The 22,860-nt window shown below is 52.6% G+C and overlaps 1 protein-coding gene across 1 annotated transcript in view; it reads right to left on the reverse strand.

Annotated features, from left to right (window-relative positions):
• The window catches only part of C3H4orf50 (chromosome 3 C4orf50 homolog), a 55,186-nt gene that overhangs the window by 17,606 nt on the left and 14,720 nt on the right, over positions 1 to 22,860 (reverse strand). Inside the window, 6 exon segments of the mRNA XM_058723130.1 lie at positions 436 to 492; positions 4,562 to 4,729; positions 12,273 to 12,364; positions 12,367 to 14,647; positions 15,465 to 15,592; positions 16,743 to 16,872. Of these exon segments, the coding sequence (XP_058579113.1) occupies positions 436 to 492; positions 4,562 to 4,729; positions 12,273 to 12,364; positions 12,367 to 14,647; positions 15,465 to 15,592; positions 16,743 to 16,872 (2,856 nt within the window).

A 22,860-nucleotide genomic window follows, 5' to 3' on the forward strand; every position in this document is an offset into this window, starting at 1 on the left:
AGTGATGCTTGGGCACCCAGTACCGGCTGGCAGGGCAGGAGGGTGGCCTGAGGTGGAGGCCCCGGGTCCCCTGGATCGCACCACCCCAAAACACCAGGGCCTCGTGCATTCGGCCAGCACGTGCCATAGCTTCAGAGGTCGGGACAGACGGGGACAGTCCCTCTGGGTCACGCTCTCAGGTAGGAAAGCAGGACACGGACAGGGAGGTGTGGTGGGGCCTCAGACACACGCAAAATATACTGGAAGAAAATTAATGAAAGGTTCAAACGGGGATTTAGGGTGGTATTTGTCTCTCCCATTTTTCTTTCCGGTTTTATTTCATAATAGACACGGACTACATCTAGAATGGGGAAGATACTAAGCTCGTTATTTTATCTTATTTATTTATTTTTTTTGGAAAGGGACATCGCGTATCGATCTCACAGACATCATTACCTTCAAAGGAGCCACGGCCGAATTTGCCTCGTGTTGCTTTCTCTGAAGTTCCTCAAGCTGAAAGAGAACCAACATGGTTGATAATGCCCAGCCCCCGTTGACACAGCCTGAGCCTCCCCAGGGGAGCTGGGCTCAGAGAGGTTGGCTCTGGTCCCCTCTCTTCCCACAGTGGTGGTGGGGGGGTGGTTCTCAGTGGGGAGCGGGGGCCTTGCCCGTCACCTGCCCGGTGAGATCTGGGCGGGGAAGGATGCTCTGAGCGCTACGAATGAGCTCTGCCAGATTGCAGGTGCCCGGCCAGCTCTGTTCCCTCTTCCTTCCAGAAGGAAGCCTTCCCGGATTCCCCATGAAGCGATTTTTTTTGGTGCTGTGTTAACCTCTGGGAATCCAAGCCAGACACCCTGGGTCCTAATCCTGGCTCAGCCACTCACTAGCACTGTGACCTTGTGCAAATCACCTCTCTTTCTGCCTCGGTCTTCTTGTCTGTAGAGTGGGGGTCCTATCAGAGCCCACCCAATTAGTGAGGATTGCAGCGAGGAGTCTGTGAATTGTCCCCTGTGAAGTGCTTAGAACATCCAGTTAGCACTCACTGAAGGTAAACCGTTATTACGAACTGGCAGAGGCACCAGGCACAGGAGGAAAGCCACCTCGGACCCTCCAGCCTCGCCCCGCACGCAGCTGAATACCAGCGGGTGACTCCCATCGATGCTTTGTGGGGCGGAGCTGTCCGGCCGCGTCCCGTCCGAACTGCTGACCCACCAAATCGTAAGACAGAACAAGAGGGCTGCTATGTCAGGCCTTCTGCCTCACCCTCTCATTCCCTCTGTAGTCGGCACAAAGAAAGCTACACAAATAAAAGTCCTTTTTCCTCTTCCCGACCTCCTCTGACCTCTAACGCTGTTTTCAGCCTTCCATACCCGCCCTCACAATGCCTACACATACAAAACTGTGCTATTCAAATGTCTTACATCTTGGATTGCCGTTTGATTTTAAATCATCGTGTTATCTTGGGTCGCCTGGGCGGCTCCGTCAGTTCAGCTGACAATTCACAGGGGACAATTCACAGACTCCTCGCTGCAATCCTCACTAATTGGGTGGGCTCTGATAGGACCCCCACTCTACAGACAAGAAGACCGAGGCAGAAAGAGAGGTGATTTGCACAAGGTCACAGTGCTAGTGAGTGGCTGAGCCAGGATTAGGACCCAGGGTGTCTGGCTCGGATTCCCAGAGGTTAACACAGCACCAAAAAAAATCGCTTCATGGGGAAGCGATTCAGTTCTTGATTTCAGCTCAGGTCATGATCTCACGGTTCATGAGATCGAGCCCCAAGTTGGGCTCTGTGCTGACAGCACGGAGCCTGCTTGGGATTCTCTCTCTCTCTCTCTCTCTGCCCCTCCCCAACTCCTGTGCTCTCTCTCTCATAATAAATAAATAAATATTAAAACAAAACAAAACAAAATAAAATAAAATCATGGCATTATTTCTATGTCATTTCATACAAACGGACCATGTTCTTTTAAAATCTTGCATATTATTTCATCACGAGGCTGAAACATAATCTATTTAACCGATTCTTTGTGAAAGTTTATATTGTTTCTTTGTTTCACAGACAGGCTTCAATGAACATTTCTATATAGCTATTTTTTTGGCATATACCTTCCCGAATGTAATCAAACTGTAAAATACCAGCTCCAAGCCGACTGTCTTGCATTCAAAAGGCACTCAATAATATTTGCAGGCTTGGATTCAACCATCTCTCGGCTTCCGCTTAGGAAATAGCAAGAATGTGTTGCTGGGCGCCGTGTGGTGGGGCATTTGCCATGAAAACGTGAATGAGAAGAGAGTAAACAGACAACAGGTGGGAGAAAATACCACTGGGGAAATGTAAATCAAACCACACTGAGACACCACGTCGTGCCCACGGGGATGGCGATCACCAAACAGACAGTAGGGAGCGTCGGGGAGCTTGCGGAGAGGTTGGGGCCTCGAACCAGCAATCAGAGACCCATCTTAAGGTAACTAAGTGTGACTGAAAAGTTCCATCATCACATTACAAGAATTTCATTGAGCTGAAAACCAAAAGGAACCAAATGGAAATACGAGGACTGCAACATACAACCCCTGAAATTAAGAACTAAAATAATGAGTTTATGAGTAAACTCAATGCTCCCGAAAAGCATCAACTAGAAGATGGGTTAGGAAGGAATATTCGAACTGAAGGGCAGAGAGAGAAAAAAGATGGAAAATAATGAAAACCAGACTTCAAAATACATTGGATATGGTAAAAAGCCCTACCATGTGTAGCGAGGGTTATATTTCTCACACCTCAGTGACAGGAGGGAAAAGGGACGGTCCCTCCCTTGCTGGCTGAGGCACAGTGAGAAACACTGGTTATTGCCTTGGCTTTGGAAGCAGGTGACAGTGCTACGGAAAGGCATTCTTCAATATCTGTTAAGAATCAACAACATCTCCACTCGGGGCCAGTACGCCCCCAGTTCTCTGAGCTCTTGCATATAAACAGGAATTTATAAATGAATGGAAATAACCATAGATCCAACAACAGGGGAATGAACATCGCACCCAGCCGATAGATTACCACACAGGAAAAAAAAAATTGGGTACAAAGGCTACGAAGCAATGTGGACATGAGACTTAGTATAAATGCATCTGATTATACAGAGACTGCACGGGAAAGGAGCCAGAAATTACATCACAATGTTGATGATGTGTTTTCCATCCATCAGCTTGTCAAAAACATGTAAAGTGTGATAACATTCGGGGTACCAAGTGTGGGCAAACACTACACTCATTTATTCTTGGTGGAAGCATAAATGATGTAGTCACTTTGGAGGGTTCTTTGCCTTTATGTTTCAAAGTCAATTATGTACATATCCTTTGACCCAGTAATTATTCTGCTAGAACGTTACCCTTTGCATACGTAGCAGAAACATATCCTAAGACAGGGGTATAGAAAGGTTCACTGAGCTTTGTTTGTAAAGCAAAGAAACAGAAACAATTCGGATTTCCATAAACAAAGAATTGGTTAAATAAGTTATGGTTTGGCCTCTTGAAAAAATAATATGCCAGATTTTTTAAAAATGAGGTCAGTCTGTAGGTGTTGATATGGAAATATTACCAATATTTTTATTAAATGATAAAAATCAAGGTGCAGAATATTTTGGGGTGGTATAATTTCACTTTTGTGTATGCATCCATACATATACTAAATATGAGTAGATAAGGCTGAAAAAAATACTGGAGGTCAGAAGGGGTTGGGGCCAAAGGGGGACACGAACTAATTTTTTTTTTGCATTTTAAGAAAATAGCTAATTATAGATCTACATGCACTTGTAAGTAATAATACAGAGAATTTTGGGGCGCCTGGGTGGCACAGTCGGTTAAGCGTCCGACTTCAGCCAGGTCACGATCTCGCGGTCCGTGAGTTCGAGCCCCGCGTCGGGCTCTGGGCCGATGGCTCGGAGCCTGGAGCCTGTTTCCGATTCTGTGTCTCCCTCTCTCTCTGCCCCTCCCCCGTTCATGCTCTGTCTCTCTCTGTCCCAAAAATAAAAAATAAAAAACGTTGAAAAAGAAAAAAAAATTTTAATAATACAGAGAATTTTGCCCTGTTTTTGCCAAGGGGAGCATTTTGTAAAATTATTGTATGTTACAACATTATCATGTCATTTATACTGACGCTGGTATAATCTTCCAATATTACTCAGGTTTCTTCAGTTCTACTCGTACTGTGTGTGTGTGTGTGTGTGTACTAAGTTCTATGCAATTTTATCACCCGTGAACATTCACGTCTCCATCATGATGGACAAGACAATGAACAGTGGACACTGGCTTCATTCCTACAGAGGAAGGACTTTTATTTACGTAACAGTTGAAAAGCTGTTAGACTTTTTAGGAAACCATTAACGCGTATTTACCACCTTTAGATGGAACAGAAGTCAGCTGGGTGGAGGGATTCCTTCCCCACACCGTTCTTTACTTGAGACATCTAATAAATACTAGCAAAAACCGCTGGGAATGGTGACGTCTTGCCTGATTCTTCTATTCTCAAAACTCCCTGGAGCCTGGGAACGTTTCATTCACAGGCGGGAAAGAACCTGCGGGCCCAGCCTACCTCGCCCTTGAGCTGGTCCCGGAGGCGGGTGGCTTCCCCATGTGACACCTGCAGTACCCGGTGGGCAGAAGCCTGGTCTCTGAGCTGGCACCGCAGGGTCAGCACCTGGTGCTGGAGGTGCCCAATGCACAGCCTGAGGTCCTCTTTGGGGGTGTCTGTCTCCGTGCCCTGCAGCGGCGGAAATCACAGATCGCGTGAAATGCTTAGGTTAGCTTATCTTCCAAAGCAACTTGCCTTAGCAAACAAACAGGATCCGTTTTCTTTCTTAATTCTTTTTCTGCCTACGTTTTTTTTCTCAAGTGAAAATTTTTAGAAAATAAAGTGGCAGAAGTCACCCCACATCCTATTAGCCAGAGTAATCATTGTGATCATCCGTGTATTTTCTCCAGTCTTTCTGCTATGCCCTTCCTTACGCATGTGTGTGTGTGTGTGTGTGTGTGTGTGTGGCCCATGCTGGGAATCAGGGTGTTGGGGGCGTCTAGAGAATTAGAGAATAACATTCTCGAGTGTGATTTTCAAGAGACACATGTATCTATCTATATCTTTTGCATATATTTTCAAAAATACGTAAAATGGCATGGCATTCCAGAATCTATTTCAATCAATTTCGGTCACCACGCCGCTGAAAAAAAGTATAATGAATGGAATTTAAGGTTCAAATCCAATTACGAGATGCTTATCACATTAAAGCATCATCTGTTGAGGGGCGCCTGGGTGGCACAGTCGGTTAAGCGTCCGACTTCAGCCAGGTCACGATCTCGCGGTCCGTGAGTTCGAGCCCCGCGTCAGGCTCTGGGCTGATGGCTCGGAGCCTGGAGCCTGTTTCCGATTCTGTGTCTCCCTCTCTCTCTGCCCCTCCCCCGTTCATGCTCTGTCTCTCTCTGTCCCAAAAATAAATAAAAAACGTTGAAAAAAAAATTTTTAAAAAAGCATCATCTGTTGATATAAAAGAGGATACTGCATTTTCCCCACTTTTCTTAAACCAGTACCTAATTGTCTCTCACTCTTTTTGGGTCAGACATGGGCAGCTTTCATATGGACGTTATGGGAACCTTCTGGGAGGCAGAAAGGCGGGAAGGAGAGGTAATTTAGCACTCTGGGAAGGGTGATTAAATGACAGTGATGCTACGTCCCCTGATGGTTCTGGACTCTACGGTTTTATTTTCTAGTAACTTCTATACGGAGACACGTACACTCAGGCACGCACACACACACATTCTTTTCTACATAACATTGAACACACCATGTATTTTGCATCCTGCTTCTCCCCTTTAATACCATGCCATGAGCGTTTTTCCAAATTAGTAAAGAATACTGAAAACACTGTGTTAGCACACGGGAAGCCTTCTGCACCGTGCTGGAGGTGCAGGTCATTCTAAGATTCTGCTGCTGTAACCGAGGCCGTGATAGAGACTCTGACACACGGCTCCTGCCCAGACTCTGAGCCCTTCCGTGGGATCACCAGGGAGGGGGTTTTCTGGGTCCAGGACCCAGAGTATCAAGAAGCTCCCAGTTCCCATGAGAAAGTGGCCTGTGAAGGAGCAAATCTGCTAATCACGGCTCCATTCGCGGGAGCCCAGGAGCTCGAGGCTTCCCGGACCCTCGTCCTCACTGGGGTGGTCCACCTTCCAACTAAGGCAGCCGCCCTGGGAATCTGAGGCCTGGGAAGGCCATGCCTGCCTTGCGCTCCTGGCCCCGGGTTGTGAGCCATCCTGCCGGGAGAAGAGAGAGAACACCGTGTTGAGGACACAGCCTGCCCCACGGCTGATGAGGCCTCCGCCTCGTTAGCAAGGAATCCGAGAGCAGGATGTGGTTTTCTTCTAATTAATAGAAATTCACAGAGCGTGGGCCTGAGACGCACAGGCTGGGCCCTGTCAGGAACAGATGGGTTCTCCGGATGGCTCCATGGAATCCGGCCCTAAGACTTGCAAAACAACTTGGCCTTTCTGGGAAGTTTGGTGCCTTTGCTGTGTCCCCCCCCCCCGGCCCCCCCTCCCCTCCAGGACTTGGACGAGGGCTTTGCCCCAAGGATCCTGAGAGAAAACCCCCCGTGCGTTCTAAAGAGAATGCACGTGTGGGGTGGGGGCCAGCAGCCTGGTGAACGGCCCCCGTGACCCACTTGTTCCCTAACAGACTATCGGCACAGGCTCCAGCCACACGCCGTACTTGGGCTGAGAGCCACGGTGCACACGGCCCTCTGGGAGCTCTGTCTGCAGGGGGGGACTGGCAGGGTGTGGTAAGGGGAAGGCCAGGAGGCACTGAACCAGAGGCACCCACTGCCATCCAGGCAGGCGGTGACGAACGTGTCACAGCTGCTCTGTGGGCGGGTCAAGGGCCACACAAACCTGTAGCATTTGCCGATTTCCGTGGTGTAAAGGTCCCCACTGTGAGCCACGACACGCTATGAAAATGGCATCACGCCTCCACCCTGAGGCCGTCCTGGGGTGCCAGGAGGAGATGCCCCCCAAAAGAAGACCCCACAGATGAGCCACAGGTCCCAGGAGGAAGTGGGGTCGAGGAGGGGCAGAGCAAGGACGCCAGCGTGCAGAGGGTAGGGCGTATGCAGCAGTAGCCAAGGCTCCCGGGCTCACGATCCGCCAGGAGGAAGGTGGAGTTCACACCAAGTGCAAGAGGAAGAGACAGACGGGTTTGAAGCAAAAGAACAACCCGATCGGGTTTTGACTCCGGATGATGGAAAGGGGAGGCTTCCTCATGCTCTGCCTCTTGTCCATCCACAAACCTCATTTCTTTCAACTCTGGTTCTTGTCCGGAATCCTCCCTTCTTTCAGCTCCAAATTCCTCCGCTCTGGCATCGTGTCTTGGCATCATCTCTTGACTGCAAAGTCGTCTTGACTGTTCCCCTGCATCCCCCTGGCCCTTTGCCTCACAGCACACAGTGATCTTTTTACAAAAGAAATTGAACCATGTTGTTCTCCTGCTTAAAACCCGCCAGCGGCTTCCCATTGCACGTACAAAGGATCCCAACGGGGGCCTGCAGGCTGTCCCCCCTCTGCCCCGTCTCACACCACACCCACCCTTGCCCACGTGATCCCACCACGCTGGCTCCTCTGTTCTTCCAGTGAGCCAGGCTCACTCCTGCCCCAGGGCCTTGCCACTTACTTCCCCCTCTGCCTGAAAAGCTCTCTGCCTGTTGTTCCTTCCCCACCTTGAAATGCTTAGCTTGATATGCCTTCCTTCCGAGTCCAGTCCCTAGCAGGTCTCACTGGCTGAGATTGGACAGCTACAGAATCTGGAGAAATGCATAAAGCAATTCTTTGCAAGCATTGAGTGGCAGCCGAGGCAGGGCTACAATCCTGGAGGGAAAGGATGTACATCAAGGTGAGCTCCATTTCTCCCTGGATTTCTCTCTGGAGCATTTTCCAAAGCCTGGGTCAGGAGTGGAGCCCAGGCCGTGTGGTGGTCCTGCTAGATGGAGGGCTCAGAGGCTGGGGTTCAGAGGCGCTCTGATATCTGGGTCTGGGGAACAAAGTAACAGGAAGGAGAGAGCCTGGCACTGCCCTGGAAATGCCCCCTTGGGTCCTTGGCTGAATCCTAAGCTGAGCAGCAGAGTGTGGGACTCTGGGGCCTCGCAAAGGAGAGCAACTGGTCGGCCAATTGCTGAAGAGACTTCAGCGGTCGCACACTGTCACCAAGTTGGCAGACTTTTGGCCAAGCCCCAGTTGAGTGTCCTCGGCAAATACTCAGGGGCCTCAGCTGCTACCACTGAAAGTCCGGGACCCAGGAGCAAGGTCCACACCATAGGAGGACAATCAGGCCCTAGGACTGGGTTGAAACTCACATACACCTGCACAGGAATGATACGGTCTGCTGATCATCCCACTACCTGCCAGAAGAAGACACACTCAACATCCTTTAGAGGGAGCTAATAATCAGGAGTCTCTACCACATCTCATCCTACACGATGTCCAACATAAAAAAGTTTTTGAAAATTACCAGACACATGAAGAAGATGGAAAATGGGACTTAACCAAGAAACAAACAGACCCAGAGATATCTAGCTATTGGCATTAGCAGACAAGACCTTCAAAATATAGGAAAGATTGGGGTGCCTGGGGCTCGGTTGGTTAAGCATCTCACTTCAGCTCAGGTCATGGTCTCATGGTTTGTGGGTTTGAGCCCCACGTCGGGCTCTGTGCTGACAGCTTGGAGCCTGGAACCTGCTTCGGATTCTGTGTCTCCCTCTCTCTCTGCCCCTGCCCTGCTCGCACCCTGCCTCTCTCTGTCTCTCAAAAATGACTAAATGGTAAAAAAGATTTTTTTTTTAATATAGGAAAGATAGACAAAATGAATGAAAAGATGGGGGTATTTCAATAGAGAATCAGAATCTGTTTAAGAAGGATAAAATGGATATTCTAGAGCCGAAAAATAGAACAAATGAAATTAAGAACTCATAGGATGGAATTATCAGAAGATAGGACACAAGAGAACACAGGATTAGTGAACTAAACACAGGTCAATAGAAAATCCAAACTAATGCACAAATATTTTTTAAAAAGGAAGAAACAGAACAGTTTCCAAAGATGTGGGATAGAGTCAAAAACTCTGGATATCCAGGAAATGAGAGAAAAATAGGACAGAGCAACATATTTGAATAAATAACGACCCCAAATTCTCCACATTTGATAAAAAAAACCCCTTGAGTCTACCATTTTAAGACGCTCACAAAAATGCAAGCAGGATAAATATAAATAAAACCACACCAGGCACATCATAGTCAAATTGCCAAAAGCCAAAGATAAAAAGGAAATCTTAAAGCAGTCAGAGACAAAATAACACATGCATTTCAGAAAAACAAAACCAAGCAAAAAAAAAAAAAAAAAAAAGAACTAGAATAAAAACACAACCAATTTTTGAACAGAAGCTATGGGAGCCAGAAGGCAATGAAATGAGATCTTCCAAGGGCCAAAAGAGGGGGAAATATCTGCCTACCTAAAATTCGAAATCCAGATCCTCACCAGAAGAAACAACCAAGTTCTTCAGACAGAAGGAAAACAGATCCCCACGACTGAATGCACAGCACAGAAACGTGAGGACATATGGGGAAACGTAGATCATTGCTTGCTTTAAACAACAACAGTAACAATGCCTCGTGACATTTATTAGACAGAGACATAATATATATGCTAAAAATGAAGAAAAGAAGAAAGAGGAATGGAGATAAACTATTAAAATTTTTGCATTCATCATTAATAATTATTCACTTATTTGGGACTTCTGCATTACGTGGTAAACGTACTAATGTAAGGTACATTTAAATAATTAACAGGTACACTTTGAAACCTCTAGGGCAAATACTGAAAGAATGAGGAACAGAATGAGCTAACGGAGAAGAAAAATGAATAATAGAAAATATTTATGAATACCAAAAGCAAAGGCCAGAAAGGAGAAACAGAACAGAACAGACAGAACAAAAACCCAATTCTTCATCACATGCATGAAATGTACGTGGACCGAACACCTGAACTGAAAAGCAGAGGCTGTGGAACTGAGCTAAGCGAAAACACACCAGTCACGTGCTATTTCGAGGATGCCCATGGGTTGAATGCAAAAGGATGAATGGTGTACAAGAAGTTGAAGATTCCATGAAAACACTAAGGGAAAGAAGCTGATGTGCCTACTTTAAGGTCAAAGTATAATTTGGGCAAGAAGGCTGAGAGATAACGAGGGACCCTTCATCACGATCAAAGAATCAAGTCAGCAGGAAAACGTAATTTTAAGTCTGCGTGTATCTTATAAATAGTTTCCACGGGCACCTGGGTGGCTCAGTCGGTTGAGCGTCTAACTTCGGCTCAGGTCACGATCTCACAGTTTCACGAGTTTGAGCCCCGCATTGGGCTCTGCGTGGACAGCAAGGAGCTGACTTCAGATCCTCTGTCCTCTCTTGTTCTCTCTCTCTCTCTCTCTCAAAAATAAATAAACGTTAAAGAAAATTTCCAAATATATGAGTCAAAACTAATATAACGCCAAGAAGAAATACACAAATGCACACTCAGAGATTGCAAACGTATCTGTGTAAATAACAAAACACATGGACAAAATGTTGGTGAAGACACAGAATATCTGATTAGCACAATTAACCACCTTAGACTGATCACAATCCTCAAGAACTCTGGAATATTCACTCCTTACAAGGACCTCCAGGATACCTACCAAAATAGACTATAACCTGGTCGCTAGAACAAATTCAAACTTTAAAACAACTGAAACAATATAGTGTATGTTTTCTGACCGCAGTGAAATAAAACTACAAATCAGTAACGAAAACATAACCAAAAAAGTCAGCAGGTGCTTGGGAACTCAGCAACACGTTTCTGAATAACCCATGGGCCAAGAGAGATGCCGCAAACAGGAATTAGAAACTACTTTGAACCAAATAGACATAAAGCACAACATATCAAAATGTGGGGAACGTAGCTGAAACAGTGCTCAGCGAGCATTGCAAAGACTTAAGTGCACAGATCACAAAAGAAGAACCTGCTGAAAATCAACGATCTAAGCTTTCAACACAAGACGCAAGAAAAAGAGCAGCCAACTAAGTCAAAACAAAGGGGAAGAAAGGGAGCGATTCTGTAAACAGAATCCGGTGAAATAAAAGACAGACATAAAATGAAGAAAATCAGCAAAACCCAAAGAGAATCCTTTGCCACGAATGACAAAACTGCTGCAGAGAGAGAGAGAGAATATGGGTCAAAGGGCTCAACGCTAGATGTCTTAACAGATATGCAAGACCACCGTGAGAGTGATGAGCATTTCTTCCTGCGATTCCTAAACATCGATTACCGTCCACACGTGTGGACAGTGACCCGGGGAAGCCCACGTCTTGGCCAAATCACAGACGTGGTTAAGCACAGAGCTGGGTTTGACCTCAGAGTGAGTCCTAAAGCCCCTGTTCTTTCCATTGTCCCTTTCAAGACCCAATGCAGAGCCTGATGGAGGTGTTAGCCAACCTATGGTGGTGATCGTATTGAAACATATAAATGTTTCAAGTCAACACGTTGTGCACCTTAAGCTTATACAATGTTCTATGTCAATTATATCTTTAAAAGAGAGAGAGAAAAGAGAGAGAGAGACTCAATGTGAAGAATTAGGACCTGGACTGCTTGAAAATCTCCTGGATCTGAAAATATGAGCTCTTTTTTTTAAAAAACAAAAGAATTTTTTTAATGTTTACTTATTTTTTGAGAGAGAGACAGAGTATGAGCGGGGGAGGGGTAGAGAAAGGGAGGCACAGAATCCGAAGCAGGCTCCAGGCTCTGCGCTGTCAGCACAGAGCCCGACGCGGAGCGTGAACCCACGATCTGCGAGATCATGACCTGAGCTAAAGCTGGACGCTTAACCGACTGAGCCACCCAGGCGCCGCTGAAAACGTGAGCTCTGATGTCAAAGTTGAACACGGCCCCCTCCGCCGCCATCCCACCCGACACCCGTCTAAACAGCCTGAGCAGAGGGCAGGCTTGTGTCTCAGGTTGTGCACAGGAAGGGGCCGTCCGGGTGGGAGTCCACCCTTCCTGCGACCTGACGGCCCAAGTTATTTAAAGTTCCCTGTGCCCGCGTTCTCGCATCTGCTAAATGGGGATGATGATCGTCCCTCCTCCGAGGGCTGCTGGACACTCACCTGAGGAAAGGGGACGCTCCGCACTCTAGAAAGTTAGCAAGATGATGAGAAGGCACCGATTCCAGATCAACCTACCTGGGGGCCGTTGCTTGCCCTCAGAGCTCGCCCTGGGTCTGCAGAACACCGTGGTCTTTTCTCCTCCTTTTCCAAACCTCAGCACTTCCCCCCACCAGCGACGAGGCAGCTGAATTGCCATCATTTCTGGAATTCTCCATGCGTAAGGAAGGCCCCATCCACCTGCCAGCCAGACCTGGTTTCTCCTCCAAGGGCGGCCCGTGGGCTTCTGCGGTCAGTTGCCCTGACAGCTGAGTCACCTGCACCCCCCTTTCCACAGCACCCCCCTTGCCCCCCGCCATCTTGCTCTCCCCCTGCGGACCCTCCTCCGCTCTCACCAAGCGGCCCCCAGCTGTGCTGGCCCCCAACGCGACTTCTGTCTCCAGGACGCGGATCCTGCTCAGAAGATGGGCGTTCTCCCCCCTGAAGGCCTGGACCGTGTCTTCTACCCCCAGCATCACACCCTTCATCAGCTCTTTGGAAGTGACCCCGAGCTCCGAGATCAGCGCCTTGAGCTCCCGGTTTTCCATTGTGATGTGCTCCATCACACCCTTGGATTTTCTGGCGCTCTCGGCCGTGGCTCTCTGAAGCTGGGCCAGGCGCCCTTTCAGCTGCTCGTTCTCCTCTTCGAGCTCGGAAATTTTGCCGTAACTTTTCCCATTGCAGTCTTCCAGGTCAGAAATGACCTGCCGGTATTGGGCCAGCTCCCTCTTCAAGTGCGCGATGTCTCCTAGCAGCATGCTGTTGTTCTGTTCGAGGGCCGCGATCTCTGTCACAGTTCTCTCCCTCTCTTCCTCGAGGGCGCACGCTTTTTGACGGCATCTCTCTCGGTCGCCCCGCAGCTCGGCGTTGTCACGTAAAACTTGGCTTCTCTCTCGTTTCAGCCCAGAAATGAGCTGGTGAAACCTTCTCCTCTCTTCTTCAAGGGCTCTCAGTGGCTGAGAGGGCTGGTTCCCACCCAGCTCGGAGGGCCACTCTGGACCCGGACCCACGTCGTCTAAATCAGGCACCATCCCTGGGAGAGCGGTGCTGGTCCCCAGGACCTCCGTCCCACCTGGTCCGACCTCTTCGCCGGTCCCCCCAGGTCTGACCTCTCTGGCCAAACAAATATCCGAGCCCTGGTTTGCCAAAGCCTGCTGGGAGTGAGCATTCTCCGGGGGGCTGTGCTGTTTCCGAGCCAAGCTCTTGCTTCCTCCAGCCGGTGTGGAGGTTGGCCACCATTGCCCCCCGCCCCCACGCTGCAGGATGGAGAGTTGCTGGGAAGAAGCTTCTGCCTCCTTCCCAAATTCGTCTCTTCTGAGCTCAGACCTGTCAGGTTGTTGGCTCAGAGCCCACGGATCACTGGTAGGTTCGGTTCCCCTGGGTGGAAAGGCCGATCGGGGAGACAGTGTCAGACCTCCCTCCGCCACCGGGGAGAGCGTTTCCTGGTGCTCACGTTCCTCGGGGCCAGGCTCCCCTGGGACATCCCTGTGGCCCAGACGAGCCCCTTCTAGACGCGGTGCTTTCTCCTCCTTCTCTCCTTGCCTTTGGTCCCCAGGGCTTTCCTCTTGCAGATTCAGAGCATTTGCAGACCACACGAGTGTTTCCTCCTCGCCCTGCCCTGCAAGGAGCTGAGTGCCTCCTGGACTTGGCCTCTGGGAGCCCTGGGCCCTGGCTGGGGGGGCCTCTTCCTCCTCCAGTGACGAAAGCCCTCCCTCCCTCCGCCTCCTACTCAGGGGTGCGGGACCATCAGTTGACACGGAGGCCTCCTCCTGCAAAAGAGGCCATGGGAGCTTTGGCCTGGGCCAAGGGCAGGAGACAGAGGCCTGGGATTCTGAGGCCCCGTTCTCGACCGGCTCGCCCTCTGGGGCTCTGACGCCGTCCCCCGGGCTCGGGTTGTGTCGGATTTCCTGACTTAGCTTGCTCTCGTCACCAAGGTCTGCCTCCTTCCTGCCCCGACTCCTCCTCGCCCCCTGCTCCTCGGTTCTCCACTCTGGGGGCCCTCCTCCCTCCTTCCAAGCGCCTTTCACACTTGACTTGAACTTGTGACTTGAGATCTGGGGGGGCTCGTGGCAGAGGGAGGCATTCTGGCCCCTTCTCCAGTGGGGATTCCGGCAGGTGGGTCCTCCGGCTCTAGGAGCAGGTGGGAACCTGGCATCCAGCGTCTGTCGCATCTGGGATTCTTGTGGAGAAGCCTCCTGGAGCAGGAGCAGTGGCGGCAGGGAAGGGGGGTCCCCGGCCGGCCCCCAGGGAGGGAGTGTGGACATCTGCACCAGGACCTGGGCAGCTGCTAGCCTCTGCTCTGAAATCCCGGCCAGCTCCACGGGGAGGAGTGAGCCATCCCTGTACTGGCCGGGGGGGCAGCCACAGATGAGGAGAAAAGTCTGCGCATCCAAGCTGGGCTCAGCCGGAGTCCGCTAGGGATGGGAAGAGAAGAGAAGGGAAGGTGTGAAGCAGCCCCTGCCTCTCTTTAGTCCCCCACACCTCTCAGACCTCATCTCCTGATGCTCTTGGTGCTTCCTCACCCAGCCACACAGGCCTCCCTAGCACACCAAGCCTGGTGCCACCCCAGGGCCTTTGCACCTGCTCTTCCCTCTGCCCAGAATGTCCCTCCCCAGATCCCCTCGTGGCTTACTCTCAATCGATGCATATCTCTGCTCAGACGTTACTTCCTCAAGAAGCCCCTGACCATTTCCCCACACGGTTCATGTTCCCTTTTACTGTGCTCCCCTCCCCACATCCCGCTGCACATCTACGTGGGCATCGTCTAACGCCCCTCAGCCCTGCGTGTCCAATACGGTAGCCACAGGCCACAGGCCACATTCCAAGAGCACTGGACATTTCCGTCGTCATGGGAGATCTAGGGGACAGGGTGGGGCAGGGCCCTGGGCCTAGACCAGTGCCGGGCCCGCAAGACATACTAATTCAGTGCATGTATCCAGGGAGGAGACTGGGCCAGCTCACAGGCTGGGCTGGGGAGGGGCTGCTAGGAGGGAGGGGGGCCTGGGAGGGGCAACTTGGCTCCCTGCGGCCTGATGGACCCGTGGCCCCGGGCTGGGGACCCTCTGCCTGCCCACTCCCCACCCAGGTCTCAGGCTGTTACAGTGCATCCCCTCGAATCTCCCTCTCAGTTAATTCCAGAACGTTCTTCCAAGCTCTTCTTGACCCCCTTCTCCCGCCGCCCACGCGCAGTAGGGCTGGAGCCCTGGGCTGGCAGAAAGCCTCCGACCTCACCCGTCCACGGTCAGATCCTGTGACGTCTTCCAGGGTCTCATCTGTGGCCTCCAGGCCTGCCACCACAACATAGGGGCCTCGCCCGGCCCCGACACGGTCCCGGGAGCAGCATGCCTCGGAGGGCTGGCCTGGGAGGCAAGAGGACCCCAAGAGTTAAAGAGACACTCCTAGGGGTTTTCTCATAACTGTTGCCAGTGACTGAGCCCCCTGCACTTGGGAGGGCCCAGCTCTTCTCACGGACTCACGTCCTCTGAGCCCCAGAGACAGCCAATGGCCGCCACCTGCCAGGCGAGGAAACCGAGGCTCGCGGATGGGGAATGACTGTTGCCGATGAGCAGCAGGTCAGGTCTGGAAGCCACCTGTGCTGACCACAAAGCTCATGCAGGTGACGAATACCTGCCGTGAGACCTGCCTCAACCCCGGGCCCCTCGTGGTCGCACGGGGTGCTGATGCCCCGCCCCACCCCCAGCCCCGCACGGCTGGCATGCAGACAAAGGGGCTGACGCTAGACTTCACCACCAGATGGCCCCCCTCCTTCTTCTTCCACGGACAAATGGGACCTGTTTGACTTGCCAGCTCTGCTCCCCAGAAATAGGATAGAGCGGGGGAGGGGAGCGTCAGGGGGGCCATCACCGGCACCGCTGGGTGTAAGTAACCCTCTCGTCTGCAAACTGCATTTGGCCTCGGAAGGCTGTCCGCAAACCACAGACAGCTAGTTGGACATCGTGGCTTTGGGGCTCCCCAAGTGCAGCAGCTTTTGCAACAGAGGCTCTGGAAGCCGGGCCCAAGACTGTGACCAGACACATTGGTTCCCATGAGAGACCAGTTAGGGACAAGGGGCTCTGAGCCCTAGCAGCTACCAGACCTCACACCTGTCTCACCCCTGAGCTGTCAAGGGGTGGGGGGTGGGGGACAGAACAGTCGTTACATGGTCTTCTGCAAAGACATCCCCTCCCGAGACACCGGCTGCCCCGTGCTAGAACAGGTGTCACCAGGCTGGCACCCTTCTGAGGGTGGAGGGAGTGAGCCTCAATGTCTAGGTGAGCCCACGTCAAGGACCTTGTCTGGACATCGCACACCCTGATCCCACCTTCTCCAGCTGTGTGGCATCGAGCAAGCGACACTACCTCTCTGAGCCTTAGCCTCCCCTCTGCAGAATGGGGCAGTCACCCCCCCCCCCGCCCCGCCCCCACCCCGGCACACTAGCATGTCCTAGGCGAGCTAGCCCGTCAGCGGAGGTCCACGCAGGCACCCGACGCACCCACAGCACCCACACACCTGCTGAGCTTCTCGGGCCAGGGGCGCCATGGGAGCAGAGGGTGGTCTGCAAGCCTCGGCTTCGGCAGGCATCCAGGGCGCCCTCCCCGGGCAGGGCCAGTGGCTCGTCCTGAAGCTGGCTCAGGGCGTCCTTGAGGAAGACACAAGGAGGGAGCTGGGAGGATGCTTCCTCCAACGACTTGGGAGGGAGCCGGGTCCCCAGCTGAGAGCAGAGGGCACGAGGCCTGACCCCGGCCCCAGTGCTCTTGGTCCGAAGGCCAACCCCCCTCCTATTGGCACGACTCAGTTCAGCAGACAACGAGGTATGGCACTCGGTTCTCCGAGGAGTGTCTGTCCGGCCAAGATGCCCCCGGGCTCCCTAGAGTGGCACCACAGGCTCCCAGTCCCCTCTCCTTCCCGAAGGTCCTCTGTGTCCCCCCAGCAGAGGCAGGTGCCTGCCCGGGGGCCCCAGGCAGTCCTGTCCCTCGACCGTCAACAAGTCCCAAATGCTGCAGCCACGGGTCTCCGGGGGACACCCCTCCCCTTGGCCTCTCCCAAACGGCAAGCCAGCTGTGCGGACAGAGCTTCCCTGAGCCGGCACCCGCCCTGCAGGGCATCGTGCAGACACAGCCCAGCACCGATCCACTGTCCATGAGGGGCTTCCCACGGCCCCCACTACTTGGAACCAGGTTCTAATGGGCGCTGTTTGCTTCTGCCCCTGCTTCCCCACTAGACCTTGAGTCCTTCAAGCCTTCCACTTGGCCTCATGTGCTTGGCACCCTCACCTTGGTCTGGCACACACTAGGTGCTTAATAAATGTTTGATAGATGGATGGGCAGAACTTGCAGAAAGACAGGTATGCAGCACTTATTCAGCAAACACTTATTAGGCTCCGACTGTGTGTCGGGTGCTATTCCAGGTGCAGGGGTAACAGAGGAGAACAGGTAACATCATTCCCCTGTCCCCTGTCCCCCGGCTGCTCACCTGCTCTCAGCAGAGCCCTGCATCGACACCTAGCCAGGCCTCCTGTCCCCCCACATCCCACCCACAGTGCCAGGGACCCCCCCTAGCTTGCACTCTCGCACCTACAAGGCCTCCCGTGGCTCCCCCTCCCCAGGCTGGGATCAGTTCAAGGCTGCCATAATGCACTGTCGGGGTGGCGGGGGGGCTGATACTCCTCACCCTGGTTTCTGCTCACGGTGGCCTCCCGGCCCCTCCCCAGCCGGCTTCTTGCCTGCCTCTGCACATCCGCATATGCTGTTCCTTCTGCCTGGCTACCCATCTTCCTAGGAAGGGCGGGGGTTGCCCGCACCTCTCTCTCCGCCCCTCCCTGCACACCCTGCTCAGCAGCGGAGACATCCCGGTGAGATGGAAACCAGATCGCTCAGCAGCGGAGCCATCCCGGTGAGATGGAAACCAGATCGGGTTGCTCTCCTGTCTCCGATGTCCCACGCTTCCCGCTGTGCAGAAAGAGGAAACCGCTGCCCGGCCCCACTGCCCCCACCCTCGTTCTGCTCCTTACAGGGACCCTTCTCCCCCCACCCTGCCTCAGAGCCCTGCACCCCTAGTGCCTGCTGCCTGCCTCTCTTCCCACCCCTCTGCCCGGCTGACCTGCTCTTCTCTGGGCTCCGCGTAAAGGTCAGATCTTCAACGAGGCCTTCCCTGGCCCTCCCCCAAACCAAGTCCCTTCCCTCCCTCAAGCATCTTCTGCTCACTCTCTGGGTTTGGGACCTCCCGGCTGTCTGTGTGATGTCACGTCCAGCGTCCTCACAGACCAGGCACCTCAACCCTGGCTGCACCTTAGAATCCCCCGGGGGCTTTGCCACAGAGCAGGGCCTCGGCCCAAAGCCCCCAAAGCCAGAGGGACCTGGGCGCCGGCCTCGTGTTCTACGTGTGGGGTTTTGATTTCATCAAAATCACCACCGGAAAGAGGGGGAGAAGAGGAAACGGAGGAGAGAGGAGGTCGTGAGACGAAGAGGAGGGAGCAGGGTGGACAAAGGGAGACAGAGGCTCCACGTGGAGGCGTGGAGGTGAGCAAGAGAGTGATGGCAAGGAGGAGGGAAGAAGGGAGGAGGGAGAGCCGGGAGGGCAGCGTCGAAGGCCAGCACCGCAGCTCCGTTTGCTTCTGTTTGGATTTCGTTCCGATACCCAAGTTGACTTCAATTCGGTTCAACAAATACTTGCCGAGCCTCAGCTAAGTGACAGACCCTGTTCTGGAGCTGGGGACACCGCCGCGGATGTAACACACAGACCCCCCTGCCTCCGGGAGGCGACTTGGTGGGGGAGGGGGACATCCTAGAAGAAGGTGCTACACGCCCTTCATTTCACAAGTGACCAAACCACTACTCAGAGAGGGACAGTGGCCGGTCCAAGGTCACACAGCACACATGGAAGGAGAACAGAACCAGAGCTCGGGTCTTGAACTGGGTCCGGGCTTTCTCTGCCCTTCCCTGCCTCCCCACCCCCGCTCAGTCTTGTCGACCCTTCCTGCCTTGTGGTGCTCGGGGGAGGGGGGGGGGCAGCGGCCCCAAGTTTTACGTGGCTTCGGCTTTCACATGCAATTATGGGGAAAGATAAGCAAAAAAGAGGAAAATGAGGAATACAGAGCTATCCGGACACAAACACGATCAGTGTGTCAGAATATATCCACCTGGGCTTTCTTCTATGCAGAGACACTTAAATTCTTCCAAAAGTCCGTTTCTACAAAATGCCCATTTTTGCCTCATGCATTTCTCATTTGATGATACGGAAGGATCATCTCCCCACAAGTTCTCCTATAACGTGGTGTTTTACGGCTGCCTCATAACCTCTGACAGAAGGGATGCCTTAACTTACCAAGTCAGGTCCTTCTAATTGTACGTTTAGGTTGTTTCCGATTTTCACCAACTATAAACCGCACTGGGGCACTTTTAATATTTGACCAGTATTCAGAATCAAATGGGACCTTGAGCTTTTGTGTATGTGTATTTATTCTGTAACTAACGGACTTGATCTTTCTGTGGAAGACCACTAGACATTCGTCTTTCCTTTTGTGTTACTTGCATGCCCGTGGCTTTGCTGTGTTTTATTTTTTGACCCTGCCGGCCCTTTAAAGCCCTTTAAAGCCCTTGCTGACTACTGGAGTCCCAAGTATGCAATACAGACTTCTGCACAAGTGAGAGCCAGAGCAGGGACAGGGCTGCCTGGAACTTGAACTTGCTGCACAATGAAACGATTCCTGTAAACGCCACCAGGGGGCGCTCTACCCACACTGCCGGGGCAGAGACGTTCTGGGGGCTTCCCACATTCTTGATGCTGGGGTCACCAGGAGCTTGAACTCTGCTCTGGCATGACATTTTTAAGTGTGTAACTTTTCATCTCCCTGCACAAGCCCTCCCTCTAGGCCAGACCACAGCCCCTGGGCTGTCCCCTGCTGTAGCAGTCTATGGCCCAGGTCTCCCCTACCGGCCCCTGTGTCTGTCTCCCCTATAAAATTTCAAAGAGCAGGGTCACCCTTCCAGCCCCGGTGCCCTTTCTTGTCTTGCAAACCACAGTCCTTTTAACTTTCCTTTCACCCGTGCCCTGAGCAGAAACACTCTCCCCAAACTCCTCCCCAGGCCACGGTTTGTCATTGCAGTGGCCCGTCCCTTTCTGGACCTGGGCCCCAAGGCATTTGTTCTGGAAACTGGATGGTGTGTGATCCCAGGCCAGTGGTGTGCCTTCTCTGGACTGTGAGGCTGGGTACAAGGACAGGGGGATTCCTGCCTGGCTACCTCCCAGCGCTGATGAGATCCTGCTTGGAAAAGCGCTTGTAAATACGAAGCAAATAAAACACCTTCCCGTGACGGTTCACTTCACCATGACCCAGGACGCCCAGGGCACATCACAGGTAACCACTGGGCTGTTGAGGGGGTGGCTCCCCGATGACGGGTAACTTTTTATCTCATGTGCTTCCCCAGAGCTGGACGCCACCCGGGGTTCCCAGTGCACTGCCGTTGTGAGGCCGTCCCTCCGGCCGGGATTTTCCATTTTCCATGGGCAGCGGAGCAAATCTCTTTTCGTGGTCGCTTGCCCACTGAACCGCTAGCTTGCCAAGCACCTCTCGGCCATGGTCAGGGCCCGGGGTTCAGGGCTGACTCAGACGAGGAACAAACACCAGCCAGGCCCTGCACAGTGAGAATTAGGGCCTCTAGAAGTGGGTCACGGCACTACAGGGGCACTGAGGAGCGAATGAGCTAGAGGTCAGGAAAGTCTTCTTGGAGGAAGTGGTATTCCCACTGAATGGAGAGAGGGTAGCAAGGGTTTTTAGAGCAGCCGAGGAGAGCAGGTGGTAGGAGCTTCCAGAAGCAGAGAAGGCTGTGGGCTGCAGAAGCTTCTAGACACAGGGAAGGCTGCAGGCTGCAGAAGCTTCTAGACACAGGGAAGGCTGCAGGCTGCAAGAGCCTGGAGCATTCAGGGGCCTGCAGGAGTTCAGTGTGGCCAGGACAGGGTGGGGGTGGGGGGGGCTAGTGGGCAATAAGCCTGGAGAAGGAGCCCAGCCTAGAGTGTGGGCACCTTGAAGGCCATGGGTAGGAGGTTGAACTTGATCCCAGAGTGGCAGGTGCCAAGAGGTTTACAAAAGGAGATTATTTGGGGGTTACCATGCCTATGCAGACAAAGGTGCTGAACACCTGCCTATAGCTCTTAACCCCCTCCCCACCACCGGGCTCCAACCCCTTTGGAAACATACTGTCAGGTTCCGGAAACCACACACGCGTGCCATGTTCTCAGAACTCTGCCTACAATCCCGCAGGAGTGCCACCACGGGCCTCTGAACTTGATATAATTCTCCACTGAGACCCTGAAGGTCAACGTGTGGCTGGGCAGTTTTGTTATCAGTAGGTTCTAGCACCGAAATTTTAAACCTCAGCTATACTCCCCTGAAAGCTGGTACCTGGCTGGCATTTTACACCTCCCCAGGAGCTCTCTCCAGACGGCCATTTTTGACCCCCAAATGCCCCAAGTCGGGGCTGGCACTGCCCTCTGAGAATAAGACAGACCCTGGCAGACTGTCACAGCCTGTGGCCCTGGGTCCGGCCCATATTCTTTTTTAAAAAATATTTATTTACTTCTTTTGAAAGAGAGAGAGAGAGAGAGAGCAGGGAGGGGCAGAGAGAGAGGGAAACAGAATCCCAAGCAGGCTCCAAGCTGCCAGCAGAGCCTGACACAGGGCTGGAACCCACAAACCGTGAGATCGTGACCTGAGCCAAAACCAAGAATCAGTTCAACCGACTGAGCCACCCAGGCATCCCCAGCCCCTATTTTAAATGCCAGGGTCCCCAGCAGCGACCCACAGACTGACTGTCAGGCCCCTTCCTCAGCCCCACCCCCTCCACCTACGAGGTCTTGTCATCCTGTGCAGGCAGGGAATTGTCATAGGAACTTTCCCAGCCCCTGTCCTGAGCTAGGGCCCAAGCCAGGTGGAGGCACCAACGGGACACCCATTAGTACTGACTACTATGCCACCGACCAGTAAGTGCTGGAGGGCAGAGCATGGCACTCAAAAGTCCAAGGAGCCTGTGGGGGCACAGCTCCTGCCCCACTACTTAGCATGTCCGTGACTCTACTATGAGGTTATGGCCTCTCTGTGCCCTCACTTCCTCCTCTGTGAAATAAGGACAAAATAGTGCCTCCTTCCTCAGATGGACTAGACGAGTGACAGCTAAAGAGCACGGAAAACCGCACATGGCATAAAGATGCCATTGTCAATATCCACCCAGGCAAAGCTGGCCATGCAGCCCGTGTCCCTGCCACCTCGCGGGTCTTCACGACTGTTTGTCCAGAGGGGTACTTGTTATGGATTGAATTGTGTCCCCCAAATTCCCAAGTTAAAGCTTTCATTTCCAGTATCTCAGAATGTGACCTGATTTTGGACATGGCGGTAGGGAGGTCTTTGCAGATGCAACCAGTTGCTATGAGGTCCATTAGCGTGACTGGTGTTCTTAAAAAGGGGGACGTTTGGGCACAGAGACAGACAGAGAGGGGAGATATGCCGTCAAAGCACAGAGGGAAGACAGCACCCACCAGCCCAGGAGAGGGGCTCGAACAGACCATCCCTCACGGCCTCAGAAGCCCATGAATCCTGCCACCGCCCTGACTTTGGAGGTCAAGTTCCAGAACT

This window comes from Neofelis nebulosa, chromosome 3 (assembly GCF_028018385.1).
Source record: "Neofelis nebulosa isolate mNeoNeb1 chromosome 3, mNeoNeb1.pri, whole genome shotgun sequence".
NCBI lineage: Eukaryota > Metazoa > Chordata > Mammalia > Carnivora > Felidae > Neofelis > Neofelis nebulosa.